This window comes from Crinia signifera, chromosome 4 (genome assembly GCF_055691185.1).
Source record: "Crinia signifera chromosome 4, ASM5569118v1, whole genome shotgun sequence".
In the NCBI taxonomy this organism is placed as follows: domain Eukaryota; kingdom Metazoa; phylum Chordata; class Amphibia; order Anura; family Myobatrachidae; genus Crinia; species Crinia signifera.
Window position 1 is genome coordinate 174,695,780 of NC_139220.1, and position 26,767 is coordinate 174,722,546.

The 26,767-nt window shown below is 43.9% G+C and overlaps 1 protein-coding gene and 2 pseudogenes across 2 annotated transcripts in view; 2 read left to right on the plus strand and 1 right to left on the minus strand.

Annotated features, from left to right (window-relative positions):
- Nucleotides 1-5,052: 5,052 nt before the first annotated feature.
- LOC146077286 (5S ribosomal RNA) lies at nt 5,053-5,171 on the minus strand (annotated as a pseudogene).
- Nucleotides 5,172-6,110: 939 nt separating this feature from the next.
- LOC146076101 (5S ribosomal RNA) lies at nt 6,111-6,229 on the plus strand (annotated as a pseudogene).
- Nucleotides 6,230-19,549: 13,320 nt separating this feature from the next.
- The window catches only part of PTPN12 (protein tyrosine phosphatase non-receptor type 12), a 77,247-nt gene continuing 70,029 nt past the window's right edge, over nt 19,550-26,767 (plus strand). The window contains exon 1 of one of the 2 annotated variants that reach the window (XM_083183047.1): nt 19,550-20,086. In XM_083183047.1, coding sequence (XP_083039173.1) covers nt 19,988-20,086 — 99 coding nt within the window. In that variant the 5' untranslated portion in view covers nt 19,550-19,987. The remainder of the gene's footprint in view (nt 20,087-26,767) is intronic. The other variant, XM_083183046.1, reaches the window with a different exon arrangement.

The window sequence follows — 26,767 nt, forward strand, 5'->3', positions numbered from 1 at the left end:
TATGGGTCACACCGTCATGCGCCCGTCAACCCCGTGTATCCACACTCTGGGTCCTGTTCACACCTGGGCCTTACACAAAAGTAAAATATTTCTGTACAGAAAACTTTCCCTGGTTGGTAGTTTCTCACGAGATGCTTATGCGAGTATAAACCCCTTAAACAATTATAGGAATTTATTAAAATACTGCTTGAATTGCTTGCTTTGGGAATGAACCGAAAATACTAAACTTTCTTGTATTAATTACCGTCCTATCACCAGTATGTTAATATACTGCTTAATAGTGCTTGTAATTAATATTAGCCCCCACTGGACTAATATGTGTGCTGCATGTGCAGTGCCCGAGAACAGCCATGTATGTACGTTTCTTTGTTACTTAATTATGTCCACAAACCGCCGATTGATCGGCCACAGACGTGTTCTACATTGTATTTGCAAGTTTGTGACTGTATTTTGCAGAAGCGGTAATATTGCGAATGCGAAATTAATACCGTACTTGTTCCGTAAATTCCGTACAAAGGCCCAAAAGCCCAACATAAGCACGTGTGTGCGTTCCTTACGTAATACACTGCAGACACTTCACGTAACTGTATAGGCCTAAAACCTGCCGACACGTGGCGGAGTCCTCAGCCTTGCAGTAACCACTAACAACAGTTTATAGTTTTACACAGAAAGAAATCCTCTATGCACTATAATAAACACAGGCCTTTGCCTCCGCTTGTGAAAAAATATTGCACATGCGTATGTACTGTGACTACATGCAAGCAATTCAAAAACTCTACCCCGTTAAACTAGTTGTGGCAGATAGAAGTATAACAAACTTAATATTAACACCGTATATACTTTAAACACACAATTATTTCTTTTTGAACTTCACTTATTGTCCCTCGGATTCATATGCTAGCACCTTTCAAGCTCTGTACCGCCGCCGACTTGGCCTTTCCAGCAATGGTTAATGACGTCACTTCCACCCTTTTGCTGGTATATGCTCAAGTCCTGCGTGTAGTACAGTGCTTTAAAGTATGTAACCATCGGACGAGCCCCCAATTATCAATGTCGATATAACTATAACCAGATGGATAACAAGTGAAGTGCGCAGTTTACGTACAGTGTCCGTAAACCACAAACTCTTTATTCCTAGCTACCTGCGAACAAAGCGTAGCACAGCGTAGCAAACCTTGTCCATGTATAGTACACGCTATACTGATACCTATGAAGAGGTATCCTTTTGCAGTACTTAGTACCCAATTTGAGTACACCTTCTAAGGATAATGTCCTTATTAAACCTTTTTCGCTAAATGCGAATAAAAGCCAAAACTCAAGTATAAATTACAAAATAAGGAGATAGAGTCTCCAAATAATGTATTTAGTCCCTAGTGGACAGCAGGGGGTTACAGAAAGAGAGAGAAACAATATAACACAGTGTACTGTTTGTTATAGAATACAAAGTATGCTTTAACGAACTAGGGGGAGAACAATCAGATATAAAATACAATCAGCGACACTATACAACATACATACAGGAATGCAACAGTTACCTTCTCATCTAAAGTTAGTAGTCAATATCCGAGGATATTATCAGGGGTCAATCCTCAACAGGCAGAGCTTAAATATCTACCATACATCCCTTAGGATAAACACACAGGGAGGGGTACCCGGATATCAGGAAACTCTTCACCAATTTATTGGATATGGTGTTTTCCTCCCATGAGCGATAAGTATAAATTCCCAAAATAAAGAGGAGAGGTATATAGTGTGATACCACCTTTTTATTATGTACAACAATTTTAAAAATAAGACAATTAAGTCCCCTGAGTCAAGTAGTGGAGTGGATTTTACCATATAAGTTGGAGAACCAGCTAAAAGGCTCTCATCAAAGCATAAGGTGGATCATAGATGACACAGCCCGGGCAGGATTCCACACACGTCCTGATGGGAGTATCCACTGTCACTGCTTACTCAGTCCAGACACAGCACCTCCAACGCGTTTCGGACACCTATGTGTCCTTTTTCAAGGAGAATGGCTGTGTATTTCCTGTGTGCCTTAATGTAGTAAAGTCCATTTTCATCCCACCAATCAGCCCGCTCAATTTTTGTGGGTTACTGGATTGTTTTTTGCCGTCCTATGTTGTTAGATGCCCCACTTCCGGTAGCGTAATGATCGCATACATGCCCCACTTCCGGCTCTCGCGGGTGCACCGTGATAGTTCCTCCTCCTATGTATCCGGCGGGTCTCCCCCGGATTATTTGTGACGCCTTCCGGTAACAGTGTGTGAGACTGTTTCCCGTCTTATTGTTATGCTTGAACTGCGGGTGCCATCTTTGTTAAGGGCACATCTTATTCATTCCTTATAGGAGTTTCTGGCAGTTTTGTATTCCATCACACGTACACTACAATAATAACAATAGCAATTAGTGCAGTGTAATAGATACAATAGAAACATTTAAAAACATAAATACACTCATTTTAAAAGACATTTCATTATAAAAAGACCTCTTAAAACACGAAAATAGCAGCAGGTATCCTCCTTGAAAAAGGACACATAGGTGTCCGAAACGCGTTGGAGGTGCTGTGTCTGGACTGAGTAAGCGGTGACAGTGGATACTCCCATCAGGACGTGTGTGGAATCCTGCCCGGGCTGTGTCATCTATGATCCACCTTATGCTTTGATGAGAGCCTTTTAGCTGGTTCTCCAACTTATATGGTAAAATTCACTCCACTACTTGACTCAGGGGACTTAATTGTCTTATTTTTAAAATTGTTGTACATAATAAAAAGGTGGTATCACACTATATACCTCTCCTCTTTATTTTGGGAATTTATACTTATCAAGCACCAGGCTCAAGGGACAGCCCTGGTTCCCAAAATATCGGGGGACAAAGTTAATAGGAGACCCCAGTATTTTGAGAACCAGCACTGTGTCCAACCAACCAGCAGGATAATGCCATATCCGGTAAAAATTATTTCTATTAGTTCCCACTTAGCCCTCAGGGGCCCTGGTGCAATGCACCTGCTGCACCAATGGTAGTTCCGCATCGGCAGCATCTTACATCACTTGTAATGCACTGGGTGATGATTACGGTGATGGGAAGATGCCCCAGGTACATGTGGGGAGTGGATGGGTACCTTACCTTGCAAACAGGTGAGATAATGACATTCTAGGTTCTCTGGAACATTTGATTGTATTTGCTCTTTGAGAAAAGACCACCATTATTTACATGTGATGCACCCTCACTTATTTTGGAGAGAGGCTGTTCATGATGTTTTGTTTAAATACAGAAGCCGTATTCAATGCGGCCGGCGAGGGGGTTAAACGGCAGGGATCGACGAAAACAAGTGATCCTCGCCGTTTAACCCCCACGCTGGCCACTCACCCTATTCAACACACTGGGGAAAGCCTCAATGTCAGAGAATGGCAAGATTTCCCCCAAAACAGCAAAGCTTGCGGCTAATAAAGGGAGCCCGCAGTATTTAGCTACGAGCCTCGCTGTTTTATAGGCCGCATATGCTGTTTCAACCTCTCTTCAAAAACCTAGCGAGCTGTGACATTGAGTAGGCAGCACTGCTGGCTGTCACAGCTTTCAAAAAGCATTGAATACACCCCACGATCTTCAGTAGTTCTTGTGGCTGTGCTGGTCTTCCCAGCATCCTTGTCCTCTGGGGATTTGAGGATACATATATATATATATATATATATATATATATATATATATATATGGAAAAAAGAATTCAAGAACCCGGCGACTGAGTGGACAAGGATATGCAAAATGGTACGGTATGAAAAATTTATTTTCACATACAAGACATATATAAAACGTACAAAATATCTAAAAAAAGGGGGGGATGTATCACTATGGGACGATTGGGAACAATGCGTATGGTAGCACAATAGAAAAAAGATGACACAGTAAAAAAGCTTATTGACTATGTAGGTAAAAAACTATTACGTTAAAAACCACATAAAAGTCATAAGAAAAGATGAAATGAGGTTCCGTAAAACAAGTGTTATAAAAAATTGATATAAAAAAGAGGCTTAACTTAGTGCAATGAGGTAGGATTTCAGAAGCTGCCCAACATGTTTCGTCGCAAAAGGACTTCCTCAGGGGGTGGAGACAAACTGATATGGAGCTGATATTTATGCTAGAGCAGACTGACATCACTTCCTGTTTTTCAATAATGCAGGTAAGCCTATATCACAGTATGGGTGACAACCACCTGTTACAGATACACTGGGGGTGCTTGGAGGTGGATAGTGTATGTGGCCAGTGTGTGCGATTGCACATTATATTTAAAAAACGCTGTGTTTAGGGCTAATAGTCCTCAGAAATGCGGAGGTGTGGGGCGCGACGTCACTTCCGCCCCACTTCCGCCCCGCATCCGCCGTCTGGAAGATGTAGCTGCGCATGTGTCATTGCCAACACAGCGTGCTATGAATTTTCTTAGTCCTGAGTGAGCGGACGTCGCAGCGTCCTGTCTCTTCTTGTTAGGACGTATGTGTATGACTCATACGTAGGCAACAGCGGCATCTTGTGGATGATAAGCAGATAGTTTCATCCAATCATTTTCAGTGGGAACACATCGCTCTCTGTCCCGGAGGTTTGACTGCAGCCACAGTCATGGAAGTTTCATACGGGCATTTCATTTATGTAAAAGAGCAGAGAGGTATTAGATTAATTTAAGTTTATAAACACAGGTGTTTAATATTGCCGCATTCTCCATTGCTTTTGTGGCATGCATAGTGCTAATAAAGTCTACAGCCATATTAGATGCCATTTATAAAGATACAAAAAAGGGAAGATATTGTATAGAAGGAATACATATAAATATGCATCCGGTCACAGATAGCCATGTGTACCCATGACGTATAAAACAAACGGTGGGGCAAGAACGGTGTGAAGGAAGAAGGATGTGTATACACAAAAGAGTATGGGGCGAAGTGTTAATATAATCAAATATAATGAAACAACTGACAAGTCTATGGATGATAATTTAGTTTTAATGTACATGTATGCCATTTTGAATATCCTTTACATCTGTGTCCAACCAACACCGCTTTATTACAGCACCTGGTCTTCCCGGGAAGTTTCCTTTCCCAGTACTAGTCAGGCCCAACACTGCTTAGCTTCCAAGATCGGACGTATTTGGGCGGAGCCAGTGAGGTATGGCTGTAGCGTGGTTATGGTGTAACTGGTTATTCACAAAGGAATTCTGCAGGCTACGTAGAACTTAAACCGGGAGTAATTACATACCGGACCGACGTATTACTTTAGGAAGCGGGGAGTTCTCAGGTAGGTTAGGATTGTGAGATGTTTATAGAAAGGGACCAATCTCATAATTGTCATTGAAACCTTCAGGTTGCAGGGTACCGAGCTCAAAGATCCAGTACATCCCGGGACCCGATACTAAAGAACCATCTACCCGACCACCCCCAACTTGTCTACAGGAAATCAAAGAACCTGAAGGATTTGATAGCACCGAGCATGCTTAACAATTTATCCGAGCCTAGATCCACACTACCCAAGTGTGTAGGGAGTTTTAAGTGCAGACACTGTAATGTATGCCGATTTCTACACCCCAATAGAAAGACATTCCAGAACAAGGACAAAACCAAGGAGTATAAAGTAAAACACTTCATTAACTGCACTACGGTATCGGTTGTGTATCTTCTGGAATGCCCGTGCGGACTACAGTACGTCGGTAAAACGAAGATGCCTCTAAAAATGAGTATTCAAGAACATGTCAGAAATATTAAAAATAAAGTTCAAACTCACACAGTATCACAACACTTCTCGACCCATCATAGTGCGGATCCAGAAAAACTCCAATTCAAAGGCATTGAACTTGTCGCACTGGGAGAACGAAGTGGAGATCTATCCAATTTACTATCACGAAGAGAGATGTACTGGATCTTTGAGCTCGGTACCCTGCAACCTGAAGGTTTCAATGACAATTATGAGATTGCTCCCTTTCTATAAACATCTCACAATCCTAACCTACCTGAGAACTCCCCGCTTCCTATAGTAATACGTCGGTCCGGTATGTAATTACTCCCGGTTTAAGTTCTACGTAGCCTGCAGAATTCCTTTGTGAATAACCAGTTACACCATAACCACGCTACAGCCATACCTCACTGGCTCCGCCCAAATACGTCCGATCTTGGAAGCTAAGCAGTGTTGGGCCTAACTAGTACTGGGAAAGGAAACTTCCCGGGAAGACCAGGTGCTGTAATAAAGCGGTGTTGGTTGGACACAGATGTAAAGGATATTCAAAATGGCATACATGTACATTAAAACTAAATTATCATCCATAGACTTGTCAGTTGTTTCATTATATTTGATTATATTAACACTTCGCCCCATACTCTTTTGTGTATACACATCCTTCTTCCTTCACACCGTTCTTGCCCCACCGTTTGTTTTATACGTCATGGGTACACATGGCTATCTGTGACCGGATGCATATTTATATGTATTCCTTCTATACAATATCTTCCCTTTTTTGTATCTTTATAAATGGCATCTAATATGGCTGTAGACTTTATTAGCACTATGCATGCCACAAAAGCAATGGAGAATGCGGCAATATTAAACACCTGTGTTTATAAACTTAAATTAATCTAATACCTCTCTGCTCTTTTACATAAATGAAATACCCGTATGAAACTTCCATGACTGTGGCTGCAGTCAAACCTCCGGGACAGAGAGCGATGTGTTCCCACTGAAAATGATTGGATGAAACTATCTGCTTATCATCCACAAGATGCCGCTGTTGCCTACGTATGAGTCATACACATACGTCCTAACAAGAAGAGACAGGACGCTGCGACGTCCGCTCACTCAGGACTAAGAAAATTCATAGCACGCTGTGTTGGCAATGACACATGCGCAGCTACATCTTCCAGACGGCGGATGCGGGGCGGAAGTGGGGCGGAAGTGACGTCGCGCCCCACACCTCCGCATTTCTGAGGACTATTAGCCCTAAACACAGCGTTTTTTAAATATAATGTGCAATCGCACACACTGGCCACATACACTATCCACCTCCAAGCACCCCCAGTGTATCTGTAACAGGTGGTTGTCACCCATACTGTGATATAGGCTTACCTGCATTATTGAAAAACAGGAAGTGATGTCAGTCTGCTCTAGCATAAATATCAGCTCCATATCAGTTTGTCTCCACCCCCTGAGGAAGTCCTTTTGCGACGAAACATGTTGGGCAGCTTCTGAAATCCTACCTCATTGCACTAAGTTAAGCCTCTTTTTTATATCAATTTTTTATAACACTTGTTTTACGGAACCTCATTTCATCTTTTCTTATGACTTTTATGTGGTTTTTAACGTAATAGTTTTTTACCTACATAGTCAATAAGCTTTTTTACTGTGTCATCTTTTTTCTATTGTGCTACCATACGCATTGTTCCCAATCGTCCCATAGTGATACATCCCCCCCTTTTTTTAGATATTTTGTACGTTTTATATATGTCTTGTATGTGAAAATAAATTTTTCATACCGTACCATTTTGCATATCCTTGTCCACTCAGTCGCCGGGTTCTTGAATTCTTTTTTCCATACCTATGCTCTAGAAGGCGGTACACCACCGTTTCTTACCAAGACCTGTGCTGACACCCCGTATACGCAAGGGGAGCTAGTGTGTCAAGTATTCTTCTAACTACCTGTCACCTGTTTACTAGTACCTGGCGCTGACCACCCTTATCTTTTTTGTATCCATATATATATATATATATATATATATATATATATATATACTCAAACACTCATACTATGCATGCAAGGCATGAGATAGGAGGCGGCACTCAGCTGGGTTTTAGATAAACATCTGTATTAGAAAATGCATATTACAGCATGATTTACAATGGTGTCCATGACGACGTTTCAAGAACTAAACGTTCTTTTCATCAGGTCATGTGGTGCAGAGCAACGATAGCATGTGCAGACACCACATGACCTGATGAAAAGAACGTTTAGTTCTTGAAACGTCGTCATGGACACCATTGTAAATCATGCTGTAATATGCATTTTCTAATACAGATGTTTATCTAAAACCCAGCTGAGTGCCGCCTCCTATCTCATGCCTTGCATGCATAGTATGAGTGTTTGAGTATATAATTCTATTTGGAAGGCACCGTGGTTTTCACCCCTTCATCCAGAGTGCCAATCAACCCCCTACCGTCTATATATATATATATATATATATATATATATATAGTTCACGTGTGGCAGCACACTCGCAGAAATGATCAACTTTCACCGGTGCCTTCACCTGTAACTCTCTCCAGAGAGCACATATATAGACAATTTTGCGGGAGCGGCACTCAGCGAATAAATAGACAGGTAGACCAGCTCTGGTCTACCTGTCTATTTATTCGCCGAGTGCCGCTCCTGCAAAATTGGTCTATATATACGTTTATGAGTCTTTAATTAACCTCTTTCGTCAGGTATGTCCTGACGAAAGAGGTTAATTAAAGCCTCAGAAACGTTGACCACACCGACTGGGGTGTAGTGACTTTATTTCTGTTGTAAGTCTCCGGAGTGCAGGCCCAGGCACTGACAGTGTCTCATTGGTGCAAGTATCTGTGGATGGCAAGGTCACCGGGAGCAGCTGTGTGTTATCCAGAGTACCGGACGTAAAGAGTCTAATATATATATATATATATATATATATATATATATATAATATATATATATGTATATATATATATGTGCACAAGAATAAGATATAGAGAGCGCTAATAATGAAACCTCCACCTTAGTGTATTGGTGCAACAGTGAGGTACAGAATTTTACTGTTTGTAAAATGGTTTTATTAAAACATAAACTGTGTAATCAATGTCAGACATAATTTACAGCATAGTTTGTACATTTTTGGTACATAAATATCAGGTGAGTCGAGACCCAACGCGTTTCGTCGCTGTACGACTTCTTCAGGGGTAATGAACTCGAGTTTCCTGAGCTTTAGAAGATAAATGAGTAGTTTTTAAAAAAACTTTTATTTTGACGTTGTGATGACGTCTATAGGTGACGGGAAGTGAGATCCTGCAGAAAGGCTGGATTCGCTGTCCCAGATTATAATAAATACCGGTGGATTACCGCTGTGTAGTTCCTACTGTCTGACTGCAGTCAGACAGTAGGAACTACACAGCAGTAATTATAGCGCAAACGAAAGTCTTTCTCTGTTATATATATATATATATATATATATATATATATATATATATGGTACTTGTATAGTTTCACGGTGCCAGCATGGTGCCGTGCGTCTGAGTCCCCTTGCGGGGCTCGCTTCACTCACCCACGCTATCTAAAATCAACTCGATGCCAACGTAGATAGTGGGGTATGAACTATCCACTTTGGCATGGAGTTAAGTTACTTTATTTTAGATAGTTTGGCGAGCGTACAACCCGGAAGTAGTACGGCGCCATGCTGGCGCCATGAAATTACACAAGAACCATATATATATATATATATATATACAGAAACATATGCAACTCGCACACTTTACTGGAAATCTATGGTATGGGTGCCGGACCAGGATGATTTGTAGGAAAACTGTGTAACCACCAGGATACAGATAGGACAGCACTCCTTTTTAAATGAAGAAATTTTATCCGTTTTATTGGAATACTAGCCACCAGCGTGACAACAGTCAATTAACAGCGTTTCAGGAATAGTGGGACACTCAATATAATCACCCATCCATATGTAGGCTGTAGACAGCTGTGTGGCAGTGTTAGCAGTCGACGAATTCGTTTCGGCACAACTTGCCTTCCTCCAGACTGACTCACAACTGAACTTGCCAACAAGCTATTTATGGCCACCATATAGCTAATTAGTTGTAACACCTGTGCAGGTTGGATGTGTCAGCCAATCATGTCAGGCAAATGAGTGATGTCATAACACCGGATTTCCTTATATGGATATGTCAATCAAGATGCAGCACCTTAGTGCTGACACCATAACAATAGGAGCCTCTGATCGTTTACCTCTATAATAAATCTGTATGGCTTCTAAACACTGTACTACATACCTAGGTCAGATGCTTGGTATTGCGGGGGTCCGGCGGGAGTGACACGCTGGTAGATCACAGCACTTCGCACTGTGCCTCCAGCGTCATCAGCCATCGCCACAGTTGCGTCTCAACCCCATAGCAACGACGGCATCCGACACACTGCGTGCAACGTCACCGTCCCACTGTGTGGAGCGCAACGTGACCCGCTCCGCCATTACCGGAAGACCAGGAACTGCTTAGTATTCAGTGAAACGCACAGCCATATTGGAGTGAGATACGTCAGGCTATAATAGAAAAATACTCGTGGATCATATGGAATCAGGGGGCAAGATCCATCACTCATTATGCCTCATGATCATCAGACACATCAGTTGGAACATTAATCGAAGTTGCATCATAAACTAGGTCACACACACCAGTAAATAAAGTGTAAAATATAAGCCTAAAGCAAAAAATAAAAAATAAAGAATAAAAAATAAAAGATAAGTCAGAATCGAAAGACGCACAATCAGAGCATTAATGTCATGTCGCATCAAGAATTATATAACAAACCCTAAGGGGTAAGATACTACTACTCGGATGATGCTATAAGTAAGCTGACAATGAGAAGTCCTCGTTGAGTCCGTTAGGGGACAATGATTTTAGCTTTTGTATCCACTGGCATTCCCGTTGTAACAGGAGTCTATGCCTATCACCTCCCCTTCGCAACGGTGGTATATGGTCCACTGGCATAAACTTGAAGTCCCGAATGGAGTGACCAGCACTGACGAAATGTCTCGCGACAGGGGGGGTATTGCCATCTATACCGCCCAGGGCTTTTTTAATAGAGGACCTATGCATTCCGATTCGTTCTTTTGCCATTCGCATGGTCTTTCCCACATACAACTTATTGCAAGGACAAGTGGTCACATAGACAATATATTTGGATTCACAGTCCAGATGATGAAAGATCGGGAATCTGGTTTTGGTGATGGGATGGGTGAATGCTGTGCCCACAATGATAAAAGGACAGTTTACACATCCTGTGCACTTGAATGTTCCTTTTTTAGGAGTTAGCCACCCCCTCGTTGTGGGTGCGGGGCTGATATCTGAATACGTTATTCTCTGCTTCAGGTTGTTACTGCGCTTGTAACTAAAAAGAGGCAATTCTTCACAATCCGTCCCTATCACTGGATCGGAACTCATTATGTGCCAGTGTTTAAAGACTGCTGATTTTAATTGTCTGGAGGAAGTTGAGTATGTGCTGGGAAATACTACACGCTTGGATTCAGGTTTACCAGAAGCCGGTTTCAACAGGTTCTCACGGTCCAATGTCAAGCACCTTTGTAATGAGGCTTCAACCTCATCATTGGGGTAGCCCCGTTCAATGAAACGTTGTGCCATCTCCTGTAGATCAGTTCTTAAATCATCATGGTTGGAAGTGATTCGTACCACTCGTACTAATTGAGAAAAAGGTAATCCCCTCTTTAAAGGTTGGGGGTGAAAGCTGTCATAGGCCAATAGAGTGTTCTTATCTGTTTCTTTTTTAAAGATTTTCGTAATGTATTGATCATCCTTAACCATCACGGTTACATCAAGGAAGTTCATGGTGTATGGATCACTCACATGGGTGAATCTTATCCGGCCAGGTAACCCATTAAGGTGTCGAACAAACTCATCAAGCTCACTCCTGGAGCCGGTCCATACCATAAATAGGTCGTCTATATATCTCATATAGACTGCCACAAATTTAGAGAAATTTACATTAGACATAATATGTGTTCTCTCATAGTTAAACATAAATAGGTTGGCATACGATGGGGCCATGTTTGACCCCATCGCAGTACCGGATCGTTGCAAGAAAAAGGCGTTGTTAAATAAAAAATAATTTTTATGAAGAATAACCTCCATGAGCAACAGCAAGTAGTCTACTGGTGGGCCACTGTAATCGGGGCTGTGGGTCAATATCTCACGTATTGCCAATAGCCCTTCATCGTTAGAAATGTTAGTATATAGGCTACTCACATCAAGAGTCACCAGTAGACTATTGGCCGGTGGTCTCCCAAAATTTCTTAATTTGACAAGAAAATCAGTTGTATCCCTAATGTAATAGGGGGTCTTAATCACAACCGGTTGCAATTGGAAATCCACGTATTGTGACAGGGGTTGACTCAGTGAACCCCTGGCAGATATGATAGGTCTGCCAGGGGGAGCCACAAGGCTCTTGTGGATTTTAGGCAGAATGTATATCAGAGGAATCTTAGGGCAATCCTGCTTAAGGAATGAGGCTGTATGCGTATCAATCCAGCCGTTGGTATGTCCCATATCAATTAGGGAGTCAATCTCCCTTTTATAACCAGTGGTTGGATCATATTGTAGCCTTTTGTAGCATACATCGTCGTCTAACTGTCTCATCACTTCTGAGACATAGTCCGTACGATTCAAGATGACAATCCCCCCGCCTTTATCGGCGGGGCGGACCACAATCTCCTGGTTGTCATGCAGTGACCGTACCGCAATGGTCTCCATCCTGGAGAGATTTGACCTGACCCGTTTGTTCCTGACGGCTTCTGTGTGCATCTCTGCTCTAACGAGCCTGAAGAATGTTTCTATTGACGCATTGGTCGTGGGTGGGTCAAAAGTGCTTTTGGGTCTAAATGGTCTTTCAATAGTGTTAGAGACAGTGCCCTGTTTCTTAAAAAAATCCATAATGTTAAGTTTTCTACGAAATTTATATAACTCCACCTCTAGATCAATGGGTTTCTTTTCAAAGGTCTGTACAAAAGACAGGCCCTTGGAAAGGACTGCCATTTCACCAGTGGTGGGGATGTAGTTAGATAGGTTATAGACCACTAATTCTTGCCTTTGGCTGTCGGTTTGACGTTTTTTTCTTTTATGCCTGCGCCCTCCCCTTCGGCAGGGTCTTTTGAATTTCGGTTCCGGCTGCGCGTATGCACGCGCTCCCGAAAAAAAGGACGCCTAGATCGTGAAGGACGGGATGATTGGTCAGAGTCACTATGAGATGTGTGGGACTCAATGTCTGTAAATTCAAAGCGTCTCCTATTACCCTCATTAGGTCGCCATTGGCGTCTCGTGTTCTGCCTATTTAGCCATGGGTACACTCTCAAGTCTTTGTAGTCTTCCTTGACTTTGCGATATTTGGTTTTTTTAAATGTTAATAAATCTGTTCTGAAGGCCTCGACTCCCTCTGTTAACTTAGTCAACCAGGATTCCCCCTCATCTGCTCTCATAACATCTAATCCATTACGTTCGCATTCAGCGATATCAATTTTTAAGGTCTCAATTTCGGTATTGATCTGTTGTATTACTAGAATGATCAAATCTAAGCTGCACTGGTTAAGGATCATGCACCATTGTTTACAGAATTCCACGTTTCCACGCCCTATTGTGGGCTGGTTTCTGATGCGAAAACCTCTAGGTAACAATTTATCGTTATAATATTGGGTCAATGTCAAACCATGGAGTTCCAATTCAACCAGTCTCTTATTCAGTTTAAACAGATCAGAGTAGACATCTTTGGGACTATCAACATTAAAGGCCAATTGCGTAGTGTCAGGAAAGAGAATTTTAGTGATATCTTTCTCGAGAAAACGCTTGGTGCCAGTAAGGTCTCCAAGATCGGATTCCATACCACACCAATAGTTGCCTCAATGTGTTCCAACAATAAACTCACAAAGACATACAACAAGCTGTACAACACTTATATTTATATACAATATATACAATGATCTCAATGTATTGCCCCTTTAAGCAAAAAGGGGGCCGTTCAGAGGTGCAGGTTGAAAGCTTGAGTAATCAAGGTGTATACAGAAACATATGCAACTCGCACACTTTACTGGAAATCTATGGTATGGGTGCCGGACCAGGATGATTTGTAGGAAAACTGTGTAACCACCAGGATACAGATAGGACAGCACTCCTTTTTAAATGAAGAAATTTTATCCGTTTTATTGGAATACTAGCCACCAGCGTGACAACAGTCAATTAACAGCGTTTCAGGAATAGTGGGACACTCAATATAATCACCCATCCATATGTAGGCTGTAGACAGCTGTGTGGCAGTGTTAGCAGTCGACGAATTCGTTTCGGCACAACTTGCCTTCCTCCAGACTGACTCACAACTGAACTTGCCAACAAGCTATTTATGGCCACCATATAGCTAATTAGTTGTAACACCTGTGCAGGTTGGATGTGTCAGCCAATCATGTCAGGCAAATGAATGATGTCATAACACCGGATTTCCTTATATGGATATGTCAATCAAGATGCAGCACCTTAGTGCTGACACCATAACAATAGGAGCCTCTGATCGTTTACCTCTATAATAAATCTGTATGGCTTCTAAACACTGTACTACATACCTAGGTCAGATGCTTGGTATTGCGGGGGTCCGGCGGGAGTGACACGCTGGTAGATCACAGCACTTCGCACTGTGCCTCCAGCGTCATCAGCCATCGCCACAGTTGCGTCTCAACCCCATAGCAACGACGGCATCCGACACACTGCGTGCAACGTCACCGTCCCACTGTGTGGAGCGCAACGTGACCCGCTCCGCCATTACCGGAAGACCAGTATACATACTCATTCTCACTGAACCTTTCACCAGCATATTGTGTATCATTCAGGGACAGTGTGCTATCCAGTGGCAGCAGCAATTAACCATTGCTTATAATGTGTACTGGGGGGCATAACGGTGTGTGCTATAATGTGTACTGGGCATTACGGTTTATGGTGTAATGTGCTCTGGGCATTACGGTGTGTGCTGGAATGTGTACTGGGCATAACGGTGTGTGCTGTAATGTGTACTGGGCATTACAGTGTGTGCTATAATGTGAATTGATACTACTATGTGACCACACCACTTCCCCCCCCCCCCCCCCAAAATAAATAAATAAATCATGCCCTAAATCTTTAGCGCGTGCGCACTGTCCCTGTTTTCAGGTTCATATAGTTTCTAGTATATATGTATCTTGATGCAAGTGGACCAGTTGAGGGATAATTTATAAATATATATTTAATTTCAGAATACAGTGTATATATACTTGTATAGTTTCACGGTGCCAGCATGGTGCCGTGCGTCTGAGTCCCCTTGTGGGGCTCGCTTCACTCACCCGCGCTATCTAAAATCAACTCCATGCCAACGTGGATAGTGGGGTATGAACTATCCACGTTGGCATGGAGTTAAGTTACTTTATTTTAGATAGTTTGGCGAGCGTACAACCCGGAAGTAGTACGGCGCCATGCTGGCGCCGTGAAACTACACAAGAACCATATATATATATATATATATATATATATATATATATATATATATACATACATACTCATTCTCACTGAACCTTTCACCAGCATACATCTCCTAAGGGACAGTGAAAACTACATTGTGAACAAACCAAGGCTCTGTATTGGTAGTTCCTTTCCAATAGTACTCATAGGTGTTACCCAATAGAGATACCACCTGAATCGAGATCGATCCAATATTGGATATTTATACACCTTGGAGTAATTCTCGAATCCCTCATATCCACAAAGCCATTTGTTTGAATATATGCAGGTATAATTCGAAAAAAGAAATAAGAGACCACCACACCGATCTAGTCACTGAAGGAAAAAGTCCCATAAATAAGAGTGCACCCCAGCATTTTTAAAGATCTATTGTTATACACCTGGTTGGGGATACATCTCGTGTATGAAAATCCTGGAAATTATGTCAGTGCTATTTGCGAACCCCTGATGAAGTCCCTTGCATGGGACGAAACGCGTTGGGAACGTTTGTTTGCTTTACTGAAATCTGAAACACTCTATTGAACCTTTTATGGTCTGGAACACCCACCACTGTTGTGTGGTATAAGAGACTTTTTAATAAATGTTTATAAATTTTGGACTTTACTTTTATTTACTTTGAATTTTGTCAAAGGCTAATAGAGACCTAATCATTAAAGGTCAAAACAGGGGCGCCATCTTACAACTGATATATATATATATATATATATATGCACGGAGAAGGCAACGGGTAGAGTTACACGCATCAAGGCAGGAGTGCCAGGCCGTCCAGGACGATATATATATATATATATATATAAATATTTCTTCCCCAATAGTGTTGAGGCGCTTATACAGATACACAGTCCATGTGATACGATTCTAAATAAATAACGAAGGTTTCATCCAATGTTTGTTTATTTGGTCCTTCATATATATATTATATGCACAGTTTGAGTATCCTTATGCTTGGAACTAGAAGAATTTTGGAAACGGATTATTCCGTATTTTGGAATATTTTTATATTTGTATGAGGTATCTTGCATTTATGTTGTATAAGCACATCAAACACATGGAATACATGCAAATATATTTTATTTGTGCATGAAACAAGGTTTTAAAACATGAAACAAAGTTTGTGTAGAAGCTCCTACTCTGAATGCCAAACAATCATGTCCTTGCACATATTTAGTGCCAGTTCCATGTCATTTTCTCTGTAGTGCCAGTTACCGATAGGTTTGTAGCAAAAAATAAAATTACATTTTGGAGACTATGATTTTCAGAATAATGTGGATAACGGATATTTAGATAAAGGATACTCAACCTTATATAATATATATTTATATAAAAACAGTACCATAGGTGTGCGCACATTGAGTGTTAATGCTGTGCCCACCCTTATGAACACCTCCCTGCCGCTAGCAATACCTTTAACCAAAGACTTTTGCATTTTAGAACTGTATTCCATTTAAAGAAGCGCCCATCAATAAATAATGTGTGTTTGCATTGGTAATTGTACTAGACCATTATCATATTACTTCATACCTATGTCATCCATCAGGGCCGTAACTAGGGGGGGGCTGGGGGGTCACACGCACCGGGTGCTGGAGGGGGGGGGGCGCTGTCAGGTCCGTGAGACAGCCAGCGGGGTTTCGGGGACTGATGTAGCCCGAGTCCCGCTGCTGGGCCGCCGTATTGTAGCAGTGTTCTTCTGTTCGCTAACCCGTCGCTTGCGAGCGACGGGTAGCTCGCCGGGTGCTCAGTGGCTCGGCACTTACTTTACGGTAAAGTTTACCTCCTGCCGGGCTGCCGCTGTGTAGCGGTTCCTCGCTTGGCGGCAGGAGGTCAAATAGTGACCACCTGCCGCCAAGGGATGAAGCGCTTCCCGACGGCGGAGAGGCAGGAGGTCACTATCTGACCTCCTGCCGCCAAGTGAGGAACAGCACACAGCAGCACTTGCCTTCCCATCCCCAGCGCTAGAAATCGCGCTTTATTCCTCCCTCCTTCCCTCATGCCTCATGACATGCCGTCAACGCCGCTGCTCCTCCCAATCATCTCCCTGCATCTGGTAATCGATGTTTCATTTTAAAACTGTGTCTGACTCCAGCCTGCATACCTACTGATGTATAATGGACATCATGTGTGTGGCATATGTTTAATGACTCATTAAAGTTTAATGAGTCATTAAACATATGCCACACACGATGCCCATTATACATATGCCCCACACCTTGATGCTCAATAATAAGGAGCATCACGCTGTGGGGCATATGTATAATGGGCATCATGTGTGTGGCATAAGTTTAATGGAGCATCACGGTGTGTGTCATATGTAGAATGGGCATCACAGTGTGCGGCATATGTATAATGGGCATCACGGTGTGCGGCATATGTATAATGGAGCATCACATTGTGGGGCATATGTATAATGGATATCATGTGTGTGGCATATGTATAATGAGCATCCAGGTGTGGGGCATATGTATAATAGAGCATCACAGTGCGGATCATATTTATAATGGGCATCACAGTATGCGGCATAGGTATATTGGGCATCACGGACTGCACTTTTGGGGTCATGTGTATCTGGCACTGTACTATTGGGGGCATATGTGTATCGCACCTCCATTTTCCATGGCCACACCCCATGTGGCTACAGCTCTTAGAGAGCTGACCATGCCCTCATAGCGGAAAAAATGGGGGATGTAGCCTCGCAGGAGTTCCATGGTAGTAGGTGAACCCTCTAAGTTTGGGCGCATGCCTTCGGCACACGCAGATCTCTCCTCTCCTCTGCCTCCAGTGTCGGGATGTATGTTTGTGACATATTGGACATTGCAGTGTGTGGCATATTGTGTATCATTCAGGGACAGTGTTCTATCCAGTGGCAGCAGCAATTAACCATTGCTTATAATGTGTACTGGGGGGCATAACGGTGTGTGCTATAATGTGTACTGGGCATTACGGTTTGTGGTGTAATGTGCTCTGGGCATAACGGTGTGTGCTGTAATGTGTACTGGGCATTACGGTGTTCTATAATGTTATTTGATACTACTATGTGACCACACCACTTCTCCCCCCCCCCCCCCCCAAAAATAAATAAATAAATCATGCCCTAAATCTTTAGCGCATGCGCACTGTCCCTGTTTTCAGGTTCATATAGTTTCTAGTATATATGTATCTTGATGCAAGTGGACCAGTTGAGGGATAATTTATAAATATATATTTGATTTCAGAATACAGTGTATATATAATAATATATGATATTGTCTTGTTTTTTGGTTTAATATCACCCTTCTGTTGTCTGTAAGCACATAAATATATAAATATATATATATATTTATTTTTTTTTGGGGGGGGGGGGGGGGTGGGGGGCACTAAATGAATGTCTTGCCCCGGGCACCAGAAACCCTAGTTTTGGCCCTGCATCCATATATGTGTATGACTTTATTTGCATGTGCTGTTAGTGTTACACAGAGTAATTAGAAGATGAAAACTGAAATAGGCAGGAGATTATGATGTGACTGAGAGACTTTTAGTTTTAGGAGATTATGATGTGACTGAGACTTTTTATATTGTAGCGAGTGCCAATAGATGACAGAAGACACGCCTGATTGGCAGTGTTAGACATGCCCAATAGGTGGAGCTACTCACACCCCTTTGACAGTGCACCCCCTAATAAAATGAGCTGCGTACGCCTATGAACAGTACTATTTTTATGGCAAAATAGATGAGAGAGAGAACAGAGATCTTTATATTGTATTTAGACACATTGGCACTCACAAGGGACAACTTATCTTCTGGGAGGTACATTGGCCCAGAACAGGTTCAGGAACCCACTTCCTGATAATAACATTTGTTTTGTAGGTGGATGCTGGATTCCCAAAATCACAAGGAGAGGGCGCAGTTCACCCGACATAACAGAGCGAGCCTGCTTTACCCAGCAACACCGGCTGCAGATAGCCGTGACAGTGTTGTTTCATTTATCAACAGAGCCCTGCCTTCTTACTGGCAGTCTCAGCAGAGGACCTGGGTCTCCGGGCAGTGGGTGGCGACCGGTATGCGGGTAGTCACTCCGCATGGAGTGGGTGTGGCAGTTCCCGTGGCTGCCGGCACAGCACTGAGTATGACCGCAGCAACAGCGCCAGAGCGTTGTGTCAGCCGCCGGACGCAGCCCATCCCGTGACGCCGCTGCGCATCCTCCCTCCCCGCTCCCTGCCGCCATGTCTTCCATTTGAACAGCGATTGGCCAGCGACGACTGTGGCCGCGCCCCTCCGCCCTAACCTCTCCTCCGCCCTAAAATGGCGGCTCGTTCGGCGTCCATTGAGGGAATGCTGAGCAGAAGGGCTTGGTTCCCACGCCCACTTTTTCTGCATGTTCCAGCATCCAATGGCAGTTTAGAGGGAGAGCAGCGCCGGCCAATAGGCGGGAACTCGGGGCGGGGTCCCGGCGCTGCGTGTTCCGGTGCATTCTCAGAGTGGTGTCGGTGCTGTGCTGGGAGCTAAGCGGATCTGCGGGACGGGAGCGGTGCTGCACCCCGTTCCTCTGAGTGAAGGGACCGGAGTCGCTCTGTATGGCGAGGGGCTAGGGGGAGAGTGGCCTGCCCCCACCCTGACCGATCCCCGGGTGGCAGGATCCATCCCCCGCCCTGCACCGGAGCAGTAGGAGGCGTGTGACTGGCGGGGAGCAGCCGGGGGCAGTATGGACCAAGTCGAGATTTTACGGACTTTCATTCAGAAAGTGCAGAACATGCACAGCCGGGACCAGAGCGGAGAGGACAACTTCGCCTGTGACTTCATGGTGAGAGCTGCTCGGTCCAGGTAGCGGGGCGCAGAATTGGCCTGTCATGCCCCCCCTCTCTCTGCCTGACTATAGGGAAGCACTATGTGTGATCTATCTCTGTCATGAGGCGTGTTGCTATATATTATATGCCCTCATCCTTAATGTATTTGGGGAACACTTCTGCCTGTAATGTTGCGCTATTTCAGACTAGGACCCCTCCTCTCCTTCCTTTGGCTCCCTCTCTCCCCCTCCTTCCTTCCTGATCACTTCATGGATTACTGCCTGAAGCTGTATGGGGAGGGTGGATTTCATCAGAGCTTCCTCCACATTTTTCCTCCAGTCTGACCTCTCCATTATTGCCCCTAGTGGTAGAACAGCAGGAAGTGTATTGATTAAATGGTGTCTTAGCTGCTTGGTGGCAGTGGTGTATGCTCCTTGTTTGGTGCAAGTGTGGTGGTGTGTGCCCTGCGTGGGTGCGGTGGCAGCAGCTGTGTGTGCCCTGCCTGGGGCATCGGTGGCAGCAGTGGTGTGTACCCCCTGTCTGGGGCCTGTGTGGCAGCGGTGGTGTGTGCCTCCCTCCTGGGTCGCGAGTGTGGCAGTGTGCTCCCCATGCCTGGGTTGTGACTGTGGCATTGGCGGTGTGTGCCCCCTCCCTGGGGTGCAAGTGTGGCAGCGGTGGTGTGGCCTGGGGCGCAAGCACGGCAGCAGTGGTGTGCCCATGGTGGTTTACCCTGCTTGTGGTGAGCATGATGGTGAAGTGCCCCCCTACTTGGGGCACAAGTGTGGCAGCGGTGGTTTGCCCTATGCTTGGGTGCACATGATGGTTATGTGCGCCCCCCACCTGGGGTGCGCATTGTGGGGGTGCTCCCTGCCTGGGCCAGGCATGGTGTTCCCCAGGCAGGTCTTTCTGTGGGAGGAGTGCTTCTGGCATGGTGAAGTTAAATGACCCACCCTAAGCTTATTTTGTTGGATGTGAATCATCACTACTCTCAATATTGTGAACATTTTAAATTTAATTCCTAACAAAAAATAAAAAAAATGCCCTCTTTTACCTCAACGCCGATGCTTAAAACATTGACTAAAGTTTGGCAGTCATGTCACCATTCCATACCCGACTTGCCAATGCTGGGCCATTGAGCTGGTTTGTGAGCTGCACATGGAGACACATTCTTATGTCTTCTTAGCTTCACTGTGTCAAACAGCCTGCCCCACCCCCAGCTATACAGCCAGTGCTCTCATTGTGTCAGATTGTCCTTGTGGCTGCTTGGCATCAGTTAACATGGAGTTTGCTAATGAGCACAAATATTGTCTCTTTTTCAATTCGATCACCTACTAATTGCAGCAATAATCCTTATTTAAAAAAAAACAACACAGCTGTGTATTGGCTCCCCCCGTCTTTTGTTTAGTGTATATTTCTGTATACAGATTTATTGGGAAACACAGATAATACTGTACATTTTGAGAGAACTAGGAGGGAGCAGGTCTTGATCGTTGGAATGGTGTTCTTGAGATCTACAAAGTCTTATTTTCTTTTCATTTTCACCATAATCCTTCTTTCGGTTAAATGTAATGTATCTTTATTTGAACCTTATGTTCTCAGTTTGCAAGTTGTATTTTAATATATACTAGTCTGATTTAAGCTATTTATATGGTATAATGCTGTGTACACACGGCAGGGATAGGGGCTGAAATCGCTGGGAATATGGTCGCTGAGCGACCATATTGCCAGTGATTGGAGTGTGCACCAGCGATAAATCGCCGGGTGCGCGCTCCCGTTTTCAGCCCCTGAATGGTCGCTGGTCGGAGGAGCATGCTCCTCCGACCAGCGACATCCCCTGCCTCTTCACCCAGCAGTGCTTAAATTTTCATCTGCGACCATCTCTGGTCGCAGATGAAAACGGGACACGGGGTAATATGATTGCTGAGCAATATATTGCTAGCAATATATTGCCAGCGATCATATTGCCCCGTGTGATGCACCTTAAGACAGGCATTCCCAACCACGGTCCTCAAGGCACACCAACAGTGCAGGTTTTGTAGATATCCAGGCTTGAGCACAGGTGACTTAATTAGTATCTGGGGGATTCTGATTAAACCATCTGTGCTGAAGCCTGGATATCACTAAAGCCCCATACACACGGGGGAGATATATTGCTCAGCAATATATTGCCCAGTGTCTCCTTTTCATCAGCGACCAGAGATGGTCGCTGATGAAAAGTAACCTCTGCCGGGGGAGCCACAGAGGTAATCAGCTGGTTGCAGGAGCTCCTGCGACCAGCAATTGGAATGGGGCTGAAAACGGGAGCGCACATGCCGGGGCACACTTCCATCACTGGCAATATATTCCCAGCTATTTCAGCCACTATCGCCCCTGTGTGTACACAGCTCACAACCTGCACTGTTGGTGTGCCTTGAGGACCGTGGTTGGGAATGCCTGGTATAAGGTATAGCACTGTGTTTATACTTGTGTAGATACCGGAAGCTACATCATTAGCTCTAAAATAAGGGTACTGTGTATCCAGAATGTGTGTTTTAAAAAAAATAAATATAAACCAAGAATGACAGATTTAGGGGTATTCAATCCCTGCTGCTATTTCTGATTGGGGAAAAGGTATTTTTTTTGACGGGAGGGGCGACCGCTTGATACAGCTCAACTGGCGGTGCACTCCATCAAGCACCACCAGAGACTCACGCTTGCTGTGTCACAGCAGTCGCGGGCTTGTGATGTCATACTTGGGCTGCTACAACCATCCAAGCCAATCTGAAAGAGCTGACGTAACCATGGAAACCTGTCCCTCTCTGGTTAATAAATACACATTAAAATGTACATTCAATACTAACTATTTAGTAAAAAATATTCTAACGGAATATCTGCATGATAGTGCCCATAATGTTATTTGTATGTTGAACAATATTAGTTGAAATCAGTAGTATTATTGTACTCTAAATAAACACAATCTAAAGGTAATTCAGTATAATTGGAAGCATAAATCCTATAAAGCGTTGTAGTCCCTAGTTTTTATTTAAATTTATTTTATGTATGGAGAATTAAATACATCTACAGTCTAATTGTAGGACTTTTCTTCCCATATATCCACTTCAATAGTGAATATTTTTTTTCCATTATTATTCAGCATTTTTAAGATTGACTTCTCAAATTGTTATACAAACTTACATTTAACATAATAAAGGCATTTAAAGGTAACAAAACATTGTAAGTGGGCTATTCAATGGTTTTATCACACTTGATCCCCCATCTAAACTGATGGGGATGATATTCAAGACCCATACGTGTCGAATTATGCATGCAAAAATACTAAACGCGGCTAAACCTGAACGTGACTTGAAATGTGTGTCCATGTATTTATTTGTGTGTCCATGTATTTATACATTTAGTGTTCATTCTAGCACCCGCCAACTTTGAAAACCCAGGCAGTTCCTCTTCCATGCATGCGGTGTCGCTGTCTGCTGTAGTGCATCTAGCACAGTGTGGTCTGTATATCTGAACCGATAAACCAGACCTGTGCTAGAAACACCACAGCAGACAGCGACACCCCAGGCAGGGAAGAAGAACTGCATGGGTTTTCAAAGTACGTGGGTGCTAGAATGAACACTACATTTCTTCTTAATAGCACGTGGGGTTGCAAGCTGAAATTGGTCTCCTTGTGGCTAATCGCACCCGAACGGAGCAACAATTGAATTACTCTGTCAGGTGCCAATTGGAAGTGGAAACAAATTAAAGATCTCAAATGCTTATCACATATAGAGAGGGAGAGTGACACATGGCAGCATGCTTTAGGTTAACTCTAGGGTATACTAGGCCTTCTGCCATGCGGGTAGTTAAAAATAAAAAAAACATTGGTATCCTTGAATGAGCATATCGAACTAAGCTGGGTACACACTATACAATATGCTCCATGAGCGATATCGTCACTGTTTCCCATGGAGCTCCCAGACAATATATAGGGCATACACACTTAATATCTTTCATTGGCATCACCCGGACCCCACGGCGAACATGCAGTCCTTGAAGTTCTAGTCCGATTTGACTGCATGCTCAGGTGACTGGAGGGATTTTATATGACCTGCGGGAGCGTGCGTCATTTATGATAAAGTGCGTACATACTAAATGGAACTAACAGATATTGTGGCCATGCTTGTTGAAATACATTGCAGTATATGGCTGCACAATGGACCTTATTCTCCCTATGGTACTTATGCCTGTGATGTATCATATGTGTTCCTATTCACTGCCCAGGGATACAATGTATCCTTGGTGCAGCGGTGATAATCTCCAGTTCTGATCTGATGTGCACGGGACCGCGTATCGGAGTCAGAAGTAAATACAATTTGATTTTACAGTTTTCACATTATTTATCGGCCCGATGGGTAGAAACCATGTTGAAAAGGGCCAAATGAGTGGGCCATCTTTAGCTTTTAATATGCCACATTTTTTTTCCTCTGTTTAATCAAGATTCTAATACCGCTTTTACACCAACAAGCTGGGTCACAACTGGGATTTTGGACGCTGGTGCAACCCGGCTTGGGACCCTTTTTACACTGCCGCTCCCACCCGACATAATGCCAGGTGGGTGACATCAGAGGCGGTAGTTCCTGAGCCGGCGCTGGGAGATGAGAACATCTCCCTGCCCCGGCTATTTCATTGCAGTGGGCAGGTCCCGGGTCGCATCGACCCAGGTTAAATGTTTACACTTCACCGCAAGCTCGGTTGATTCAGTGTTTGACCCTGCTTTCTATACAGGGAATCTTTTTTTTTTTTAAGCTTTAGTGCAAAAACCTGGGATATTTCAGATGATGTAAAAGGGTACACACCTTTTACATTGTCTGAAATATCCCAGGATTTTGCACAACAGCTTATCTCTCCAAACTGCTATCCGTATAATGGTTTGGGATACATAAAGTGGGAATCGTAAGATAATGTTTTATGGGTTATTTTAAAGGTTTTGGTCAAAATTATCTGTTCTCATGTCCATTATGCTTTATGACAACATGCTCAGAATGTCCAGAAAACAGTTGGTTCTGGTGCTGTGGCAATCGCTTGTCTATTCAGCTCCAGTGATGCAGTTTTTCTTTTTTCAAACTGTTTTTGCAATAATACAACGTGTAGACCAGGCATGTCCAAAGTCAGGCCCGGGGGCCAATTGCGGCCCGTGCTGTCATTTCAAGCGGCCCGCCGCCTCCAGCTGGAAGCGGGCAGAGCATCAGATTTGGGAAGCACAGGACACTAAAGGTGGGGCCCCCCCGGCGAGCGCGCCTTTACCTTGCTATCTGCTGCAGTGAGGAGGTGCTGGCCACCACAGTCAGATGTGTTTGGCATCCTACCCCTGCTGCTGGAATCGTGTATAGCTTGCTCCCGTAGAGCGGAGGAGGGCAACAGCAGGAGCCCAAGCATCTCATGTCCTTGCAGTGCCTGCTTTGCCTCTCCTTCCTCTGGCTCACACAAGTGGCTGGGAAACATACAGAGAAGGGAGGGGGCAGGCAGGGGGACATACAGTCAATGGGGGCAGAGTGGGGGACGTACAGTGAATTGAGGCAGTGATGGCCATTAAGAGTAGGGGGAGCAGGGGCAGCCTGGGGGACATACAGTGAATGGGGGCAGAATGGGGTACATAGTGAAGTAGGGTCAGGCTTGGGGACAAACAATGAATGGAGGCACTGATGGACATTAAGAGAAGGGGGCAGGCTGGGGGACAGAGTGAATGGGTGCAGAGTGGGGAACATAGTGAATGGGGACATATAGTGAAGGAGGGGCAGGCTGGGGGACATAGAGTGAATGGGGGCAGAGTGGGGGACGATTCTGATGTGATTAAAGATTCAAAGAATGTCAGGCTGAATTGTCGGCCCCCACACATTTACACCTCACCAAATCTGGCTCTCGTCGCAAAAAGTTTGGACACCCCTGGTGTAGACAGAAGGAAAAACGGGGAAATGGGTAATAGGCAGTGATACTGTAGCACATAGTAAGACATATGCTGAGTCAGTCAGATCATATGAACATCAGATTATCACAGTGCAGAAAACATCATTCAATTTACTTTTAAGACAAGCTCAATCTATCCTATATTATAGGAAGAGAGACCAGCAAAAAACAAATGTTAAGGGTGGAAGGGGGTCCATGTTTCAGTGAAGGAGAGAGCATTACTTTCCACTATGCTACACAAGAATTCCATATGTGTCCCAAATAGCAGCAGTAACTGCTACCACTAAGGGAAACGGTTTGGGATTTCCAATCATGGGCTATTTTGCATTCAGTTGCATTAATGGGTATGGATCATTGGATAGACAGTAACTAGGTTGACAGTGGAAAGGTCAACTTGGGCTTTTTCACTTAAAGTGCACTGTTGCGCTCGCTGTGCTTCGGGCATGATGCCTCACTAGGCTCGGCTCACTATTTTATTCTCCCAACATGCCCTAATGGATGGTAGGGCATGAAATACTGCCTGTTGGCACATATCCGTTCCCCCAAAAAAGTGAAAAACTCAATGTTGAACTTCTGACTGTCGACCTTCCCCAGGTCGACCTAATGATCCTGTGGACATTCAGTTATGTCGACCTAGCTGTGGTAGACCTAGTGCCGGTATCTGCATTAATTATATGCCAGATGAGTTTCATAGTGGGTTTTACTATTTTCGGAATATTCCAAGAAAGAAGGGGGAAAATTGAATGTCAACCTTTGTA